The sequence below is a fragment of the Argentina silus genome (assembly GCF_951799395.1).
Source record: "Argentina silus genome assembly, chromosome: 2".
Taxonomy (NCBI): Eukaryota; Metazoa; Chordata; class Actinopteri; order Argentiniformes; family Argentinidae; genus Argentina; species Argentina silus.
Window position 1 is genome coordinate 16,533,527 of NC_139656.1, and position 20,479 is coordinate 16,554,005.

General features: G+C 40.8%; 1 protein-coding gene across 1 annotated transcript; it reads right to left on the reverse strand.

Annotated features, from left to right (window-relative positions):
• Window positions 1-372: 372 nt before the first annotated feature.
• Window positions 373-8,424, reverse strand: ccnd1 (cyclin D1). Its single transcript, XM_083693436.1, has 5 exons — window positions 8,009-8,424; window positions 6,462-6,677; window positions 5,762-5,921; window positions 4,333-4,481; window positions 373-4,134 (listed from the first exon to the last, which is right to left on the reverse strand). The coding sequence occupies exons 1-5, from the start codon at window positions 8,204-8,206 to the stop codon at window positions 3,979-3,981; spliced, it is 879 nt and encodes a 292-aa protein (XP_083549562.1). The 5' UTR covers window positions 8,207-8,424; the 3' UTR covers window positions 373-3,978.
• Window positions 8,425-20,479: the final 12,055 nt, after the last annotated feature.

Genomic DNA, 20,479 nt, shown 5'->3' on the forward strand with positions numbered 1-20,479 from the left:
ACGCCTTTTCTTTATAGAAAACCCTGATCAAAGGAATTCCTTGCATAACAAATCAATGAGTACTGTCACACACACATGCTTTAACCAATGGCGGGTAATCATTAGCCCCACAAAACCATTTATACTTCATTTAGAGTTTAGTTTTTTGTATTTTATATCAATGTTACTTTTTGAAAATATATTCAGTATTGAACAATGTATGACTTTTAATTTCAATAGAAAAATGTAAAGATACTGTATGCATTTAGGTTCTGTCATGCATGATCTATGTGACAATGTAGCCAAAACACAAATCAAATGACAATTCTTATGTTTCAGGTTCAGAATCAGTAACACAAGAAAAGACACAATACAGGATGTATTTAATCCACTTTTAATTCTAGTTTAGTTTGATGTTCAAATTATGTCTAGAATGGGTCTGTGGGTAAAAGCTTGTGCATTTCAGACCAGCAACACAAAAACAGACATCATATCAAAAGCAGACATATCTGAATCTTTTCTTTACTTTCTCGGAGGCCCCCAGATGATTTTGGACCATTGCAGTAAACAACAGATTCTGACCCAATGCTCAGTGAGGGAGGCTTCCATCATCAACAATAGAGGCAGTGGTAAAAAGCTGACCATTATGCTTTTTAGGGGTCGGCGGTGGCGTGCACTGTAGCATATTCTGTTGAAAAGCTTGAACAAAGATCTACACCCCTTCTAGTTTTTTGTATAACCTTTTTTACTGACAGTGCTTTTCATTAGTTTGACAAAGTCGTCATAGTTTAGTTTAGTTGAGCACAGGAATCTCAACATTCCTTTTCTCTTTTTTTGAGGTAACAAGTATTCCTGACACTAGCAAGAGAAACATAGTATTTCTATCCTCCTGGGTCCTGTGTTAGCGAGTAGCAATTTGAGCAGCTTGCAGCAACATCATTCAGAAGATATCCGCTACATGATATATCCAACCAGAACATATAGCAGCATCATGTCTATGGCTAAGTGAACCACCATTTGCTCTCTGATTAACTCTGATTGAGGGGCCTCTGGGTCAAATGTAAGTGTTCCAACAGTATCACTGGGACAGCATCTACATCAGATGGGTAACGGAGCCCATTATATTTTGGCTACAATGCTCTAGGAGCGAGCGGTCAAGTTAAGAAAAAAACAGTGTTCCAAGATTGTATCTATTACCATTTATTGCGCAGTTAACACAACATTATTATGTTGTGCCTCTTAGTGTAAAGCAACACAACTAGCATCACCTGTAATTAACTGTGTGGTGTATATAACTAGCATCACCTGTAATTAACTGTGTGGTGTATATAACTATCATCATTTGTAATTAACTGTGTGGTGTATATAACTATCATCATTTGTAATTAACTGTGTGGTGTATATAACTATCATCATTTGAAAAATTCTATGGCTTAGAAAGAAGGCATGGTATTCACAAACTCAATGGACTCATTAAGGATTTTAACTTGAGCAAAAGCTTTATAAATATAAAAAGGGGGGGAGGCCTTCGGAGGCCTAGAGGGGGATAATGTCTCGTTCAATGAGACAGCTTAACACTCAAAAGAGTTATACAATCTGGCCTGTTATGGCACCAGTTTCAATCCATGCTCTCTACTTGCTTACGTCAGGACCCATTTGGATAATGATCAATGCATTACCATTAGCAGTTTAAACATAACTATCAGGCACTGAACGAACAAGTAAAAAAAACCAAAAAACAGACTAAATTAAAGATAAATCTTGACTGTAATATGAGGTATTGTGGATAAGAACCTTTGTCTATTGTCTCATTTTTCCTCTTTTTGGAATAGCACTGAAATCATATGAAGTAAAAACTGATCACATAAAATCTACAAAAACAAAAGATGTCAATAACATAATTTTCTATGAGAAAATTCAAAACCTATTACATGGCAGTATATTGACATTTATATGTATAAAAAACAAACAAACAAAATATAGCAGCAAAACAATAGGAGAAAAAGCATTGTTTTTTTTCTTGTTGTTTTTCATTACATTTTACACTTTGCTGGGTATTCCTCCATAGCAGCTCAATACGAGGAGTGTACTCTCCCATGATCCTGTCGTCTTTTCTTTTTTCTCAATGTACAATCAAACACCTTAATTCAGCCATTCAGCAAATACTTGTTGCTTTCAAGCCATCACCCTTTTTGCCTCCCTTTGCCACTTTAAACATTACCCTCTCCATCTTTGCCATCCACTTCTCTTAGGCAGGCCGCAAAACACAGCCTAAGTCTTCAGGTTTGTGCAAAATCACCACTAGCCAAAACACTATTTTCCACTGTTTTTGTATTTTTTCCACCCCTTTTCCATATTCTGTACAACATTTATTAACTATGGTGTTTTTTTCTTTCAGTTTTATGTTGAGAAAACACTGTCATACATGATCTGGAGGGCGGGCATGTGTTGAGCACTATTTTACACAGGTTGTGTAGAGAGAGAGTTACATAGAGACTTTGGCATCCTGTCTTGAATGTGTACTGGATCCTAGAGGAAACTATGCAATAATAAACAATTCGCAATCTTTGTTTTAGCTTTAAAGTCCAAAACTTTTGCGTCTCTGATGCTCTGGATGCCATTCAAGCAATAGGATACAAGATACTGACACATGCCACAAACAATGTCTGTCTCAACAGACCCCTCCTGCAAGGACTGCAGCAAGGCAATCTCCAGAATAATACCCCTCTAAATCAAGGGCATATGGAGTTGCTGCTGGGCTGTGTTGACCTCTACCCAGTATTTTAACACACAACACCATAGTTAAAAGAGACCTGCTCCACTCCATTCAATTTTTCTTTTTCAAATTTAGTTTTACAAACTTAGTTTTTTTCTATGTGATTTTTTTTCTGTGAGTCAGCAAAACTGACCAAAAGTGCTTTTTTTTAAAGATGGAATGGTATTAAAAAGTAAGATATAACCATATAAAACAAAAATACAAGTAGACTGTGGATTGCACTGCAAGGTTTGCAATTTGTGTTACAATTCAGCTTATCGTGTCATAGCTAGCAGTTAAAATATGTACATATGTGGCAGTGAGGAGAACAAAACAACAAACAAGTAATGTTTCATGATTTCCCCACTGATTGTATGTAAAGTAATTGTCTGAAGTATAAATGGCTTTAACTTATCAGCCAAAAACCTCAGCACCAGCAATCCACAGCCATTAAAACAATAAAACAGAACAGTATACACTAAACAAAAATATACTGTTGAGTTACACAACCCAGTTTGAAAGAGAAGAGGCCAAAACTAAGGGTTCAGAATTTCTTAAGAAGTCTACACAATATATTAAAGTGACTAAACGCATAAGCAAGTATGGATACTGTACACAGATGCCTAGACTGCAAAAACAAAACTGGGGGACTTTGACAGCAAGCAAAAAACATACTAAGAGAGGAAACAAAACAGACAAACAACAAAAAAATGCCCCTTCTCTTTCAGAAATGATTTCATACTTCAAATAAAAACCTAGATACGGTGACAGACTAGTTGTATCTAATTGTCGTTATTTTGAATGTTTTAGTAGGCATGTCTAGTATGTGGTACTTTAAAAATCAATATTGGGTGGTGGTAACAATGTCTATTTGTGTGGCTTAGTCTTGCACATCAACTATGATGTTTTCATCAATAAAGTTGTGTCTTTCGTAATAATGCATTTTTGCTGTTGTCTTTGTCAATGCCTTGAGACAGACAAGACAAGCCAGTGAAGAGGGAACGTGCCTGGTGATCTCAGAAAAGCAAGGTGTTCGATCCTTTCTTGTCCGCCCTGGCGAAGAGCGGCACGTCGGTCACAGGGTGGCCAAGTTGGCACCATAACAGGTGAGTAGCCAAAGTGTCTGCCAGAGGAGTGCCCGTGATGAGGGTGCTCTGATGCTCTGGTGTCCTCTTTGTCCAGGTAGCCTCTCAGTTAAGGCCAGAGGCTCATACATATTTCTAGTGATGTGATAAGGGAGCCAGTCATATGTTAATGTCCCTCACGTCTGTTGGGGTGGAGGACAGGTCCACGTCCTCCTCCACCCTTTTAGTCTCTGAGGAGACACTATGCTGCTGTGCCTGTCTGAGACTAGACTCCAGCAGAGACTCTATCTGTTCTTGACACGACCTCAGGCAGTCCTGGAGGAGACAGAGAAAGAGATGCTGTTAGCATAAAGAAGCTAAATATCTAGTAGACAACCCTTTTCCAAAGGCTTGAGTGCACTGTGCCGAAATGACAAGACAACTAGTGACCACAATAAATATGGCTTTGTGTTATCATTAAACAAGTAGCGACAGACAGCATAGGACACCTGGAGGTGCTCAGCACCAACATACCGGGTCACTCTTGATGACTTGGGACAGGAAGTTGGTGAGGTTCTGAGATGAGAGGGCGCTGTCTGTGCTCTTTAGGTACAGGCCCTGGACTGCCGCTGCCACACTGCCCGCTGCAATCATGGAGGAAGGGTTGGCGATGAATTTCACATCTACAATGGGGGAGGGGTGGGGAGAGAGTGAGAGAGTGAGAACTACAGTCAGGAGGCAAACATTTCAAACAGTAATACAGTAAATAATACAGAGCTATTCAAGGCCTAGGGTACATGAAGGAGAGTGGGTGAGGAAGGCCAACATTTCTGGGGGATATCAGGGTGAGGCATTGGGTATTGGGGACAACCCATCTGTGGGGTCTTACAATCAACCTTACAGATGTTCATGCACACACATGCAAACTCCCAACAATATGTACAATACTACACCCTGCCTAAATGCTATCCTGCATTTTTCATCTCACACTCACATCTAACTATCACAGACCGGCTCCCAGAGGTCTATAAACATAATAATCTATATCAAAATCATTGATAGCAACCTCATTGGATAGTTGACAGAGACAGATGTGCACCTTACGTGCACATTAACGTGCACACCTACGTTTTCATAAACTTTCATAAAGTTTAGGGTAGCAAGTAAATAAAGGTAAGAATACTTAAGTTAGGAGTATCAATGTATTCAAATCTGTGATAAACAAATAAACCTGAACAGAAAAGAAAGAAATGCTGCAACAAAATAGCTGTGCCATGACTTCACCAGCACCACAGGAATCATGGGAGGTGTAGTCTGTCTGACTGTTGCTCTGTCACTCTCTCTTTCATGTTTCCTTTGGCCTTGCTTTATGTAACCAACAGCATAAGCTATGCTCACGGCCACCACTATCTCCTCCATTTTCCAACACTAACCAGTGACACCTCAGGCTGGTTTTAGTGCCCACTTCTATAATGCTATTGATCTAGATGGAGCAAGACAATTGGCTAGCCTGGTGCCAACAAGGAGGAAGAGTGGAAATTAACAATAGACCCAGTATCTGCCACAATAATGTCCATCAAGATCTCATTCCCTCACCCTAGGCTTGGGTTAGAGATGAAATGAGGGGCATTGCAAGATGCAGGGGGAAATCAGGCCCCAATCAGATTCACATTACATCATCTCAAGCAGGGATACCAATGGCCACACAAACACAAAGCAGCTTGTTTTCAAATGACAGCGCTAAAAGTACATTACAGGCACATATAACCTGTAATCCCTGCTTCATTCAGTATGTGACATGATCTCCAGCCAATATCACACCAACAAGGTCTTTAGAATATATGGTAATACAATCTCATATATCCTGGCAGATGAGTGAAACAGAAGACACATCATAGAACATCTATAGGAAGGGTAAATAAATCCCCATGTTTATAGAAAGTTAAGAGACTCCCATGCATACCTGTTGCACAGAGAGCCACAAAGGTCTGGGCATGCTTGCGTAGGATCTGCTTGGTGTTCTGGTGGATGGGTAGCTTGGAGAGGAAATGATCTATGAAATCGTGGGGTGTTACTGATGCTAGATCCCATTTCAGCTTGTTCAGAGCCAGTAGTTCCATTTGCTATATATATATATATATATAAAAAAAGACAGAAAAACACCCGCAAAGTGAGACAATCTATCTTCACAAATGGGTTCCTTGAACACATAATGTAATCAACATTCTACTTTCTGCCCACTAGAGGGTGATGTCGCCCTCATGATTTAACCCCCCCCCCCCACACACACACACACTGCCTTGTGAAACCTACAGGCCAAAGCCCCTTTCTTTAATACAAACTGTACCTTCTTTAAAACAAACATAACCACATCTTTATAAAGATATAAATATCACATAATGTGGTTGAGATATTTCTTTAGATCAAGAGGAAAGCCGTATAAGACTCTTTGGATCTATTCTAACATACAGGCCTATAGGTATAAGATATAAGATATGTAGGCCTACATGTTTACCATAACCATCATGTATTTATATAAAATTGGTGTGTGTGTGTATATATATATATATATATACATACAGAGAGAGAGAGAGAGAGAGAGAGTTATTTAATAACATCCATATCAAGTAAGCGTTTCTACAACATTGGCATTGTTAATTTACCAAAAGCTCGTTGGGCCGGATGGAATTGTCGGTGTAAATGCACAACTTCTCAGCGGTTAAAGGGACCGTCTCCTTCATCTTTGAAGCCAGAAACATACAAGTAGCTCCCAGGAGCTGCAATCTGGTTTTCTTTGTGGGCTCCACAGACAAAAATCTATCCAAGTAGTTCATAGCCAGGGGAAAAACCTCCTCCTCGCATTTCTGTTCCTCGCAGACCTAAAAGTGAGAACAGCAATTAGACTTTGCGCCAAAATCATAATAAAATATGGGCCTATCGACTAGGCCTTCATGCAAGTCCCTTTTGATACCAGTAAATAGACCTACATTATGTGAAAACGAAACACTGTAAGCTACAGATAAAGATTTTTCTGCATTGCAAAATTCATCCATAGGGTGAAATTAACTCACGTGGCGCACAGTGCTAAGCTATATAATAGTAGGCTATACAATAGCAATAAGGCAAGAACTTTAAGATCTATTTCGCAAAATGTAAATAGTTGCTTAATGATTACGTAAATTAAAATAGAGAATTTGTTTTCAGTCGTTTCTTTCTAGGACACAAAGGTGGCGTCAACGTAAGTTTTGCCGTCATTTTTCTAGTTCGTCATCTTTTCAAAAAATAAAATAAAATATTTTGAAAATTGTCCCGGACTGTCAAATTAGCATGTAAATGATCCTTACTATATGATTTATCGGATAGGATCAAGATGTGTTCAATTTTGAAACAGGAAACATGAAAACAATTAGATTCATCAGACACCACTCCTTCACGTGGAGCGTGCGACATTTACGTCTTTGCTCTGACTCACAACTTCAAAAATTAATTAAAAATATATATCAACATAGGATTCCACCACTAAGTACATGTAAATGTTGATAAATCGATGCAGTGTTATAACCGACCATTCAAATCACATTCACAGCCACATTAATCGGTAAAATGACCATGTTTTCATAGCAACCTTCACGATCCAAGCTGATTCGTAAGCAGAAACTGAACTTTACGGGTTTGTATAACGAATTTTAGCCTTTAGTAAGGCTTTATTAGAAGTGCATGGTAAAGTTAAACTTCTCGATGTTCTGACTGAATTACTGTCACTCCTGAGATTATAAGAGATTTTTAATGATATTAAAAACCTTCGCATACGACAACAAAGATGGCGCATATACTGGCACGAGTAAGACTGCATACGTGTACATTGCTATTAATTTGGAATATTTTTTTCATGTAAATACATTTCATTAGCCTCTGACAAAGTGTGGAAACGAGCAGCTATATTGCTGGTATTGTAATTATTGTGCAGACACAAAATATGTGAAATAAGCCCACAACCGTGTTTAACGCAACACAAACGAAACATTTAGGCTGTCAATATGTTTACATATTATAAACTAATCATGAATGGTAAGAATAAAAAACAAATGCCCAATATAACCCCAATACAGGACTCAATTATATTTCAACACATTGGGTCCAAAGGGCATAGCTAAGTGTCCGGACACAAACTTTCAAACTAGCTTACAATAAAGATATAAAATATACAAACCTCTAGCATCCATGTAGCCACTATTTTTCTCATCTTGGGTATTATTTCTTTCTGTACACACTTGAAGTAATTTGGAGCCGGAAGGTAGTTTTCCTCTGCTTTAAGCATAGTCTTGAGAACTCGGTCATTAAGCAAGTTGGCATCTTGGTAAGCCCTTTTGATGGTCTCCACTTCACAGCACAACAGCTGGTGTTCCATATCTTTTGCTGTAGTCGCCTGTGTTAGGGCCGAAGAAGTAAGAGGTGCTTCTGAGGAGTGTTGCTCCGTAGATGCTGCTTGCTGCTCTTTCAGTGTAAGCCCTCTGAGAGCTTCAACGCTTCTCCCTCCTAGACAAACCTCCCCTTCAGAGGGCTATGCGATGACGTTAACTGTTGTTAAGGGGGAGATCAAAGCAACAGCGAGTCTGTGAGGGAGCGAGCGAGGAAGGAGAGTCTATAGCGAGGATAACTCTAAAGAACTACCCCTCCAAGTCCTTCCAAGTCCTTCCCATCGCTGATGGTACACTCCTATAGGTATGGAAATGGGAGGTCCCAGTATTCCGGGTGGCGGAGAACCAGGGGGAGTCAGGAGGGGGGTAAGGAGAGGGGACGCTTCAGTGGTGGGGGTTTGGTTTAGGGGAGGGATGTAGGGGCAGTGTCGATATCGGGAAGGTTTCTGCAGAAAATGAATGAGAATTGGTCAGAGTCTGATAGGGGGCAGTGCAGCCTATATGCACATTCAGGAAATGTTACTCTTAGAAAAACCCATCTCTGCAAACTACCCCGTCACCCTGTGGAACATGAGGTGAGCACATGGGCAACACTACACATTTACATTACAGAAAGATAGCTTAGAAGTGAGATATATTTTAATATAATCATCAAGGGACATAGCAACTTTTTTTTTTTTTTTCACCAAGCGATTTTTTGCTATCTAAGCCTATATTCGTTAGGTATAGGCCACGTAACACTTGCCACACATGTTGCTCCTCAAAATGGGTAAGCGAGTGCTGCTTGAATAACGTGGTCACTGAAGTTAGTGAGAACACACACACACACACACACACACACACACACACACACACACACACACACACACACACACACACACACACACACACACACACACACACACACACACAAGCGGGAGTCGACCTAAATGTGTCTAAACCAGCAGGAGGAATTTCTGTTACCAGACAGAAGTCGGACCAACGTCCTGAGGGAGCGTTGAACTAAATCTTGCAAATAAACGTTATTGATCATAATCCTACACGAAAGCCTAATATCCAATAATCTACATACATTTTTTTTTATTGATAAATTGCAACTACATCGATCATCAGCTGACAACAAAAGATTAAAGTGCTACCAGAAATTAAATATTATATTGCGGGAATCAATAGTGAGCAGTTATCCTACGAAACAGTCTAGTCATTGAAAGTAAAGAGAAAGACCACGATTTTGGCATGTCATTGTGTGTAACCTAAGTAATTAGATGTAGGCTAAAGTATTTGGTCCTTGATGTTATTGTCAATTTATTGATCAAATATTTGAAATCAGATACTACTGAGTGGCACAAACTTTTAGTCTCACCGGAGTTTCAATATGAATTGGAGCTTTTCGCATTCTTGACATTCCTCTCTAGTCTATTTAATACCGTAAAACCTGCAAAAGAAGCTGTCTATTTAATGTCGCTTATAGAGTGCAAGAATGGGTGACTTCCATCTTGTATATTTGACAAATATAAAATGTTATTTTAGTTTTTTAAGACAATATATGTTTCCTTATCTTAACCAAATGTAGCCTATATGGTCTATATATGCTGATCACCAAGTTGCATAATGATATTTGCACACGTTTTTTCCGTTTATTTATTAACATAGTAGGCCTACAACCTGGATACGTTTACACATTTTAAGTGATTTATTATAACAGGTCTGTGTATGAGTTGTGCGCCTTAGGCTGTATGAGGTTTACGGCTTGTTAAGTGAGGACATCTATTTATGTATTTATTTATTCGTGGAACAAAGAGATGTTGCGCATGTGAGTTTTGGACTGAGTCAATTCTACCTGCATTATGGTTAACAGAGCAGAAAGTCAATAGAAGGAATAGAAATCATAGAAGTCACTATTTAGCCTGCTAGGGATATGCTCGCTCTGATCTTTCTCACCACTTTATTTCCAACCCCTCATACTTTTTATTTAAATCTGTCCCTAGGATATTTTGTTAGATTTTTAGCACAGCTGTCTCCTTAGCAGGTCTTGTATGCCTTTTCAGGTTACTGACAAGTAGGCCATCTACACATTGCAATTGTAATTGTATAATTTTTGACAAAATACCATTGCTCTTAAACAAGAGTTCCTTGAGTTCCTTGTCCTCACATTGTCCATTACCACCTTCCCCCAACCCCTAACCCCTTTGTCTCTGTATGCTGTATTATACCATAGCAGACTACTGCTGGTCACTTATTTACAAGTTCTATTTGGGCAGACTCAATGCAGGTAGAGTACATGGATCATGCGACCCATACAATATATAAACCATTAATTAATTTTATTTTACAGCACACACAATAACCCCCCACTCCCTCCTATCTATTTGGTTGGTGATACCTCCCTTGCTGATCATACAGTCATCAACAGTGGTGTGTAGTCTGTTGAATAAGTTCTGCTTTGCTAGTAATATACAATACCAGTGTTAGGTACTAAGAAGAGGGTGGTCTTGTCTATACCCCCCCCCCCCCCCCAGCTGGAGGGTGATGCTGCATATCCAAAAATAAATAGCTGCCTAATGAGAGGATTAAAGGTTGTCAATCACTTAACATAACTCCCTCCCCCTTTGCTGACCACCACCTCACACCATATCCCAGCCACTGGCTCCTCCCACTCCTCTTTGTCTTTGATGATTGCTCCATGTTGACACTCGTCAAGCCCCCTGCTGTCCCGCCCATGCCTTCAGGTGCACCGGGTTCACTTTCCTCAGAGGGTGTCATGCATGCATCCCTATGCTAATAAAGGACAGTACTTCAGCCTATATAGGAGTTAATGACCCATTGCGAGATTATGTGTTCAGAGTAGCCTGCTTGACTGTGAAATGTAGGGATATGTGCCTTGGTAAGGGTCTGCAGTGTTTGCTGGTCATTTTAATAATGTGGGTCTATGTGTCTATTATACAAAGTGAGTTCACTGCCAAGTTGGACATTGAATACAAATGGCGCTTGGCGGACTGCACTCTTCTTAACTGAAATACATCTGAGAAAGAGTCTACTGTCAACTCAAGTCATTCATTAATTCATTGTATGGATGTCTGTATGACAGTAATTTCCTCCTTTGATGAGCATAACGTTTAGATCGTCTTCAATCACTAATACATGAGTCTGGTAATGGGGACTTAGGGGTAATACATTGGACCTGGCACTAGACTGGTCAGAACCTCTCTCCTGCTTCTGGTCCTGAGCTACGACGTCTCTGTGACTATAAATCCTCTTGGCCCTCAGAGGCAGACCTCAGGGACACGCCCCCCAATGGCTACATAAATCAAAGACTTCTAATGTAAAAGGCAACTACACAGAGAGGGGTAAAGCACTGTGTAGCAGGTATCAAAGATTAATAGGCAGCAGCTCTGCAGTCTCTGTCCCGTGGCACTGCCTCGACCCCCACCCCCCCTCCCTTATTGTCATAAAGCATACACTGTATTTCATAAGGTTTAGGTAAGGAGTTAAAGCACTTTGCCAATGTCCCATTGTAATCTAAAGGCATGTTTATAAGGTGATGCTGGTTAGTGGTGTTGAGCAGGTTTGGCTGCCAAAAGAGCTGCCATTCTTGTTCACCTCTCTCTCTCTCTCTCTCTCTCTCTCTCTAGACGGTAGTATTGCATAACATTTCTAGATCAAAACATATTTTCCCAGCAAACATTACATCATTATTAGTTTTACGTGTAATTGAACAAGGCTTCATCTAATCCTAAGTGGTACGATAGTTGTCCACCACTGACTCTTGTGATCACTCCACCACCACCAAAGACCCTCTCCCCTCAAAGCCATCATATATTTGGCTAATGGTGATAAAGATTAATTTGGTGCCAAATGGAGTTAAATGGATTCCCCACTCACCCCCAGCGGAGGCCAAACCGTGGACAGGCCCCTTTCTTTCTGCTGAGATTAATGGAGAAGTGGAGGATGGCTCTCTCCTCTCAATCTGTATGTGTGTGTGTGTGTGTGTGTGTGTGTGTGTGTGTGTGTGTGTGTGTGTGTGTGTGTGTGTGTGAGAGAGAGAGAGACAGACAGAGACAGAGAGAGAGAGGAGGCCCAATAAGTGCGATCAATCATCCTGCCCATATCAGTCTCAAGATAAAAAGACCACAGAATATAGGCACTACTTTTCATTAAGTAGCTCAATACCTGTACAACATTGTCATTGCTCAATTGGCCCAGACTTTGGTCAAACATGTCAAATACTTTCAAATACTTGAGCTGCTTGATTCAGTTTGGCTTGTTCAATGGAATGAATGGAATAGTCCTACTCAAGCTCCAAGCTATATCAAGCACACCTCAAATACTACTAATATTATTATTAGTAGAAAGTAAAAACTATTTCACATAATCAGTATTTTAACCAGATCTGGTATGGCTGTATTCGTGTTTGAATGAGCTTGGAGATACTTTGACTGTATACATTTATTTATTTTATTTAAACCTAATTTTACTGGGTAAGTTGAATGAGAAAATATTCTCATTTGCAGCAAAAGAGTTACAGGGGAGAGGAGAAGGGATGAATGAGCCAATTGAAAGCAGGGGATGATTAGGTGGCCATGATAGTATGAGAACCAGATTGGGAATTTAGCCAGGACACAGGCATTAACTCTTGCAATAAGTACCATGGGAGTGCTTTAAAGATACAGGACCTCCGCTTAACGTCTCATCTGAGGTACAGATTACATTTAAGCAAAGCAAGCAACCATACTGTACATGAAAATGAGCAAAAGACTGGAATCTCTATTCTCAACAACAGGCCTAGGCAGACAGGAAACAAACTGGTTGACTGAGCGGCTCCATTCATACAGAGCATAGTTGACTCAACAACTATCTCCAGCTTCAAGGGCCAAAGAAAGCCTGCATGCCGGGCATATCTGCCCTGTGTTGGACATCTCATAAGGTCAACATGTGCTGATGGTCCTGTAAGATGCAGACAAAGGACAACACTGTTCTATCTTTCTACCCTGACTCCTATACTTCGCACTGAGAGCAATTCAGATCAAGTAAAGTAAAGTAAAAAGTTGTATTGTCATATGCACTGGGATACAGGGGAGTGTATGACAGTATGATGAAATGTGACCATGTAACACAATAGAACACAGTAGTAGCACAGGAACAGTGTTCTAGTGTCTCTGGGCTGCCTCAGAGCACCCTTTTCTCTGATTCCTCTTAGACCGCAGACAAGAGAGACAACTTCCCTTCAGTTGATACCCTGAAATCCCGTCAATGGAACTGTTCTAAAATCAGCAATGACTGGAAGCACATGAGCCCTTCTAAAATCATATCATTTTGCATTTGATCAACAAATTAAATTTGAGTGATGAGGTCAGCAGATTCTTCTTGGTGCTGGTAGATGGAATGACCACAGAAAAAAATAGATGTGATTTTTTTCTCTGACAACTGTTCCTAAGTTGTTTTTATTTGCTTTGCGTATGTATGTCTACAAGCTGGCATTACTCAAATAGATAATTTAATCACACTTGACAAGTGTGCAAATGAAGCTTACAGCGCATGTTCAACCAGGAAGACGGACCTGAGCGTCACCGCACCTTGTCAACTATAATTCAATGGGCTCAAAATGTAAAAGTATTTAAATGACTTCCTACCTGCATGTCATGAACCTGCTGTCTTTCAGGAACCTGTTACACTCGACCCACCACCACTACCACCAGCTGAAGATCCTGTCTACCTCTCACCAGGGGACACGATGGCAGCTCACCCTTCAGAGGGGCTCATCTGCCATCCCGGCGATGACCCTAGGATACCATTCCTAGGACAACAGTGCCATCGCCAAAACTATCAATTTCTAAACTGTCAAATTTAATAAAGCTGTAAAATTCTGAAAATTCAGTCTCTCTGGTTGAAATTTTTGAGAAATAACGCTTGATTCAAGTCTTTAAATAACTTTAAGTTATACTAATAAACAGTGTAACTTGGAAATAAGATGAGGTTGGGAATATTACCAGAAATGAATTAGATTACTTTAGCTATAGGTAACATTGTGCTCACAATTATGCACATGTACACTGAGTTGGCTCAAGGTAGAGGACTGAATTGTGATGCTTTAGGATGCTGTTATAAGTCTAAATATATGAGTGGGTTGATATTGCATACTTTGACAAACCCAACAAAGCTGCAGGTCAGTTGGAGTGAAGCTGTCACTACCTGTTATTTGAGGTGAAGTCCATCAGCATACTCCCTTATGATGTTGTTCCCACCCTCTAACCTTATCACCCTCCCCACCCTGCACCCACTCTGCATCTCTGCGGGGGGTGGGGGGGCATTCTCACACTCAGTCTATCTTCACCTTTGATGTCCTAATTCTTCTTCATATCCTGGATATGGGCTCAGAAAAGGGAGAGGGGCCTGCAATAAGAGACACATAGTCTGTGAAGGCCTTTCTTTTAACCCATCCGCCATCCCAAGAAGAAGAAAAAAAAAAACACATAATGAAAAAAAAGAGAAACGTTTTCCCACTGAAAGAAGCCCCTTTCTCAACACTGGGCAGCTCCACAATGCCCCCTGAAAAGATGGATAGAGCGATTGTCCTGTTTAGTGATCCGCAAACTGGGAGAGGTGGGGGTCCAGTGGTGTGGGGCGTCCTGCACCGTGGCTGACCTGACACCATTGGCTTGGGTGGGTGGTTGGGGGCTATGTAGGGCCAAGGGCAGCAATGAGAGGAAAGGCCACAGAAACAATAGAGGCTCTTGGGAGAGAGAGCAGACATCGTCCGTAGCCAAGCGGGAGGCCGGTGGAGCTTAGGGACATAGGGACCACTATCGACTATAGGAATGGGATAAGCATTATGAACAGAAACCACAGTCCTACTGTGTAGTATGGAGCATATCTGCTATGGGACAAAGTGGGATATCATTTCAGAACGTAAAGGATTGCATTGGTCAATCCTCAATCACACTAATACTGTACAGGTCAGCGAGAGAGAGCACACACACACACATCCCCACACGCACGCACACACACACACACACACACACACACACACACACACACACACACACACACACACACACACACACACACACACACACTCTGCACAACTCCAAATCTATTGCATGCATTAGGGCTGCTCTTTTGACAACGATGTGTCAATTAGCCCCATCCTCACAGCCATTGGTGAGTCCATACACTGATGGCCCAGTTGTCTTATAGAAGCTTGGGGGCTGCTCAAGGAGGATTCCAGCACCCCTCTGGGGTCTTTTCTATCTGAGGTCTTCAGAGCTGTAAGACTGACGCTCATTTGCCTCTGAATACTCTCTTAACTCTCCTTCTACCCTATTCTCCTATCTTGTTTTAGACAAAGAACTCCGACATGCTCGGGATGGGGGTGTATACGGTATGTGTGTGTATGTGTGTTTATCACCTGCTCTCTTGCTTCACTCATACAGAAACATGGATCATATACAGAAATAAAATCATAACAAAATAAAATGTTCATATAATTCTGTGATCATACTACCTCAATGTTGATATACACTCACCGACCACTTTATTAGGTACACCTTGCTAGTACCGGGTTGGACCCCCTTTTGCCTTCAGAACTGCCTTAATTCTTTGTGGCATAGATTCAACAAGGTGCTGGAAACATTCCTCAGGGATTTTGGTCCATATTGACATGATAGCATCACGCAGTTGCTGTAGATTTGTCAGCTGCACATCCATGATGTAAATCTCCCGTTCCACCACATCCCAAAGGTGCTCTATTGGATTGAGATCTGGTGACTGTGGAGGCCATTGGAGTACAGTGAACTCATTGTCATGTTCAAGAAACCAGTTTCAGATGATGTGAGCTTTGTGACATGGCGCGTTATCCTGCTGGAAGTAGCCATCAGAAGATGGGTACACTGTGGTCATAAAGGGATGGACATGGTCAGCAACAATACTCAGGTAGGCTGTGGCATTTAAAGAATGCTCAATTGGTACTAAGGGGCCCAAAGTGTGCCAAGAAAATATCCCCCACACCATTAGATATTTACATTAATGAGCAGTTGAACAGGTGTACCTAATAAAGTGGCCGGTGAGTGTAGATGAGGACATTTCTTTCAATGAACGTTTGCCTGCTAGCCTGCTAGCCTGCTAGCACTACTATCTATATAGTTTAACTTTATTGCAGGACAATGTAGTTCTCACAATCAAGACACTGGCATTACAGATATTTGTAAGTTTGAACCCAGCTCAGTCTAGCAACCAGAACCACTTAAACTGTCACAGGGAAATAACCCCAAAGAGAGAAATCATCTTTCATTTTCATTCAAGATTAATTGGATTTCACCTTTCGGACCGGGAAACTACAACACAATAATAGACACAAGGGACATGTTCATTCAGGGGTTCTTTTGAGCTTTCATGAAAATGTTGGTCTGGAAGTGACACGTTCCTCATTGCTCATTTGCATAACTTTGCATGAATTTTGCATTGGCTCTGCAAGGCATGAACAACGTTCCTTCCCTTATGATAGGTCTTCCTGGGACACTTGACACCCCGAATACAAGGACAAGTACTGGGAATCCCCTTAACGTTCCATCATTTAAAGGAGCTTCACATGACATTTTCACTGTACTACAGCATATAATGACCTTGAAAAGTCTGTAGGGATTGTGGAACGATATTGTTTAAAAGTAATAGCTCCCCACCAATGTTTGGATTGACGAATTGACTTAACTAATTGATTTGTCCTCGCCGGTGCGACCACTGTTGTCAAATCGTTTGTTTGAGAAACCAGGCAAATCTAAACTATCCGTAGCAACTATCAGTTTTATTATTACCAGTTTACTTGTCATGTCAGGATCTTATCTGAAAGGATAGCCGATTTCGCGATGGAAGCTAGCGAGTACCAATGGCCAGTGTAAACAAAAGACCATTATCATTAGCATTTTCGAGTTGTGGCCACATATTTTCCATGTGCCGTGAAGTATGATATTGCATACAGCTCCAGAGTGACGTAGCTAGCCTGGTTATAAAGTTAGCGCCCGGATTAAAATATACAGATTCTATTGAGAATTGCTCCTAGCTATATCTGCCATTACTTTCCCAAACAACTCTGGGAATGACTAACGTCATCCGTTCTTTGAGTATTTTTTCAAGAAAAGTCAAGAAGCAAAACTGGCTGGTGTGGGCCTGTAACATACAATAATAATTGCTAGAGATTTTATTGGATATTGATTTCATTGTCAATGCTGTGACATTCAAATCATGTGCCTGTCTTGGTAAAATAACTAGAGCTTTAAGAGTGGGATACTGTCCTTCAACAGAAATTACTTTCAAAATAGCACTGCACCTTTCAGCTGTTTTGTTTGCTTAAATGCCTTGAACTACATGACTCATATACCAAGTAGCCCTAGATAAGCAGGAGAATCATTAGTTACATTGTGACTCATGCTTCCGTCTTATTCAGTCAACACACAGTTATAAAGGTATTTAAACTAATAAAGACACTGTCATTCATTAAGATATGCCTTTAGGGGATGGCAAACAATGTAAATATAGAGATATAGATACAGTATAATCATCCCACAATCTTAGAAGGTCAGATATCATTCTCAGAAATATGTTGCAGTAAAAGTTTGTTATATAAGTAGATACCCATGTTGCTTGGCATGGGAGCTACCATCTTGGTACTCTTCACAGAGACCTCAAGCACTACCAATCTGTCATTTTCACAGTACGGCTCACTTCAACACGGTACTCGCACGTCTTTTACATTAAATTAAACATGACAAAAAAGTGCAAGTGCAAGGTGATCAAATAGTGGATGAAAAAACGCTTTGGCGCCTATGCCATCATCAGTGCTATACCACTGTTGTTCAGTGTTCTCATGAGACATAATGGCACTATTGGTCTGAGCTCTCTTTCTCTTCTTACAGCTCCTGCCTAAATCAATCTTGTGCTGGGAGCTCACACTCATCCTTTTGAGCAACGTCAGGGTACCAGAACTACATAGGACAGGCTTATTACTATACAGTGTGTGGACTGGTACCCCTCTCCCTCTCTATCTTATCCTTTCTCTTCTTTCCCCAGTGTCTCTTATTTTGGGGTGAACTGCCTTGCCATTGAGGATGCTCCGTCTTCCCTTCTGTTCCCCTTGCAAAAGTGGATATAATCCCATTTGAACTGCTGCCCGGGTCAGGGAAAAAACTGAGCACAAACAAACAAAGAGAGGAGCGATGCGAGCCCATAATCAGGTTAGCTGTGTTCGTCCCGCTCCATCCTCTGCCTGCACAACCTGCAAGCATGGCTGTCTCACACCACCATTTGCAGTTCCATCCCTCTTTATGTTCTGAAATAATACTCACAATGTCTGTACTATAGAGAGAGCACACCAGGGTTTACCCGGCAGTGAACTCAATTATGGTAATAATTTCAGAATGACAACAAACTAATTTCAGAATGACAACAATCCTTGCATCTCTTAAAAAAGCGTTAAAGGACCATTGTACCTCAGGAATGTCTCTTGCCAATTGTAAATTGCCTTGTGTGTGTGCCTATCTATGTGTGTCTGTATCTGTGTGTGTGTGCGTATGTGCGTGTGTGTGTGTGTGTGTGTGTGTGTGTGTGTGCTGGACGGAGGATGTCTCTGGCATTAAATCCTTATAAATATTAATTGTGTCGGCAAAGGGCCAGGGAATGTGACCTTTTACTGGGGCTTGAACAGACCTTACTCAAGCCTCTTACAATGCATCCCAGTTCAAAGTGATCCGACTACGTGTTTTAGAGCCCCCCACCCACCCAAAACACCCATTTTTTCTCTACTGTAGAGGAACCAAGTATCAAGACAACACAGTTGAACACTGCCATAAGGTTAAGCAATAGTTAAAGTTGATTAATTTGTTGTAGGGTACCCCAGGCTCTATCTTCAGCAGGTATGGATGATGGTTGGCATTTCAAAGATTATTGAAAATGAAAAGCTTGTTTATTGTCCTACTTTTTTCTTAGTAATAGGGTCTGTTCGCACCCTGTATGTCAACCCCTTTTACATAGAGATGCTGTGATGTTGACTATAAAGGCTTGATTGTGGAGCATTTAAATATAGTGACTAGTAGTAGCAGGTCTAAGTACTCATGGGGTGTTTTGCATTCACGTCCATTTGGCTTACCACGTCGTAGGGCTGACATACATAATGTAATGCTTACATCATGTGGACAAAGTCACTTGGTGGCTGAAGTAATTGGTTTAAAGTTAAGTTTAGTAGTGCATACTGGTTGGGAGAACCAACTTCTATCAACATATCTTTATTATTATAAATATAATTATGCAGTGCCCGATTGTAACTTCAGGTATGTGCTTATAACTTTGCATAGTGCTCATAATTCATGCAATGAGGTCAACGTGAGATTTGTGTGAAAATTCAGGCTTCAAGTCAAAAGAGCGTACAGTATCAATGATCAACTCAATGATCAAATGATCAAATATCAACAGATATTGCAAACTTCTACACAGGCCACATTTGTAAGTCAAATGTAACACTGTCAATGCATCTTAAACAATTTTTTTTAAAACAGATGTTAATCTATTTATAGCCACATTTCACCCGATTTATCAAGTTGAGCCCCCCATCACCGGACCTCCCCCATTCTGGTCCTTAATGGGTCAGGGGACAATGAGCTCTGGCTTTCTGTCAGTTGGGACACCCATTCATTTGTGTTTCAGTAAGTGTCCTCTATTGTGCTGGGCACATTTTTGAGGTGGTGGTGCTGGTGGGGCATAGAAGTTCCTGAGGAGAGAGGACGAGCCCCTTTTGCTGAGGCCCAGCCCCCGTCAAAAGGCACCGCACATGAAAGCAGTGGTTGGACCCACTTTTATATGCTGATAGACGTTTACGACCTCCACAGCATCAAGTGTAGCAGCAGCTAAGGTCGTCATGGGCCTCAGAATGAAGGTGAGAATTGCACTCTCTATAAATCAAAATATACCTCTATAGCTAATGCAGACAGCTAACAATGGCAAGCCTCTAGAAGTTAGCAACTAATGTTGTGTCAGGGAGATGTTGACGATAGATTCGGAAGACATATACATCATATAAGACATATGTCCTTCCCCATCCATCTACTCAGATTGAAGGCAATAAGCCTCTTGACAGTATGCCGAAAGCATATGCAATTTGTGGGAGGCAACACGTCTGGCCCCGTGAGACTACCAGAAGACTTACGTTGTCATGGTGCAGTACCCCATTTATTTGAGTCAAACTAAAAAGCATTGGCAAATAAAAGTTATTTGGTAATTGA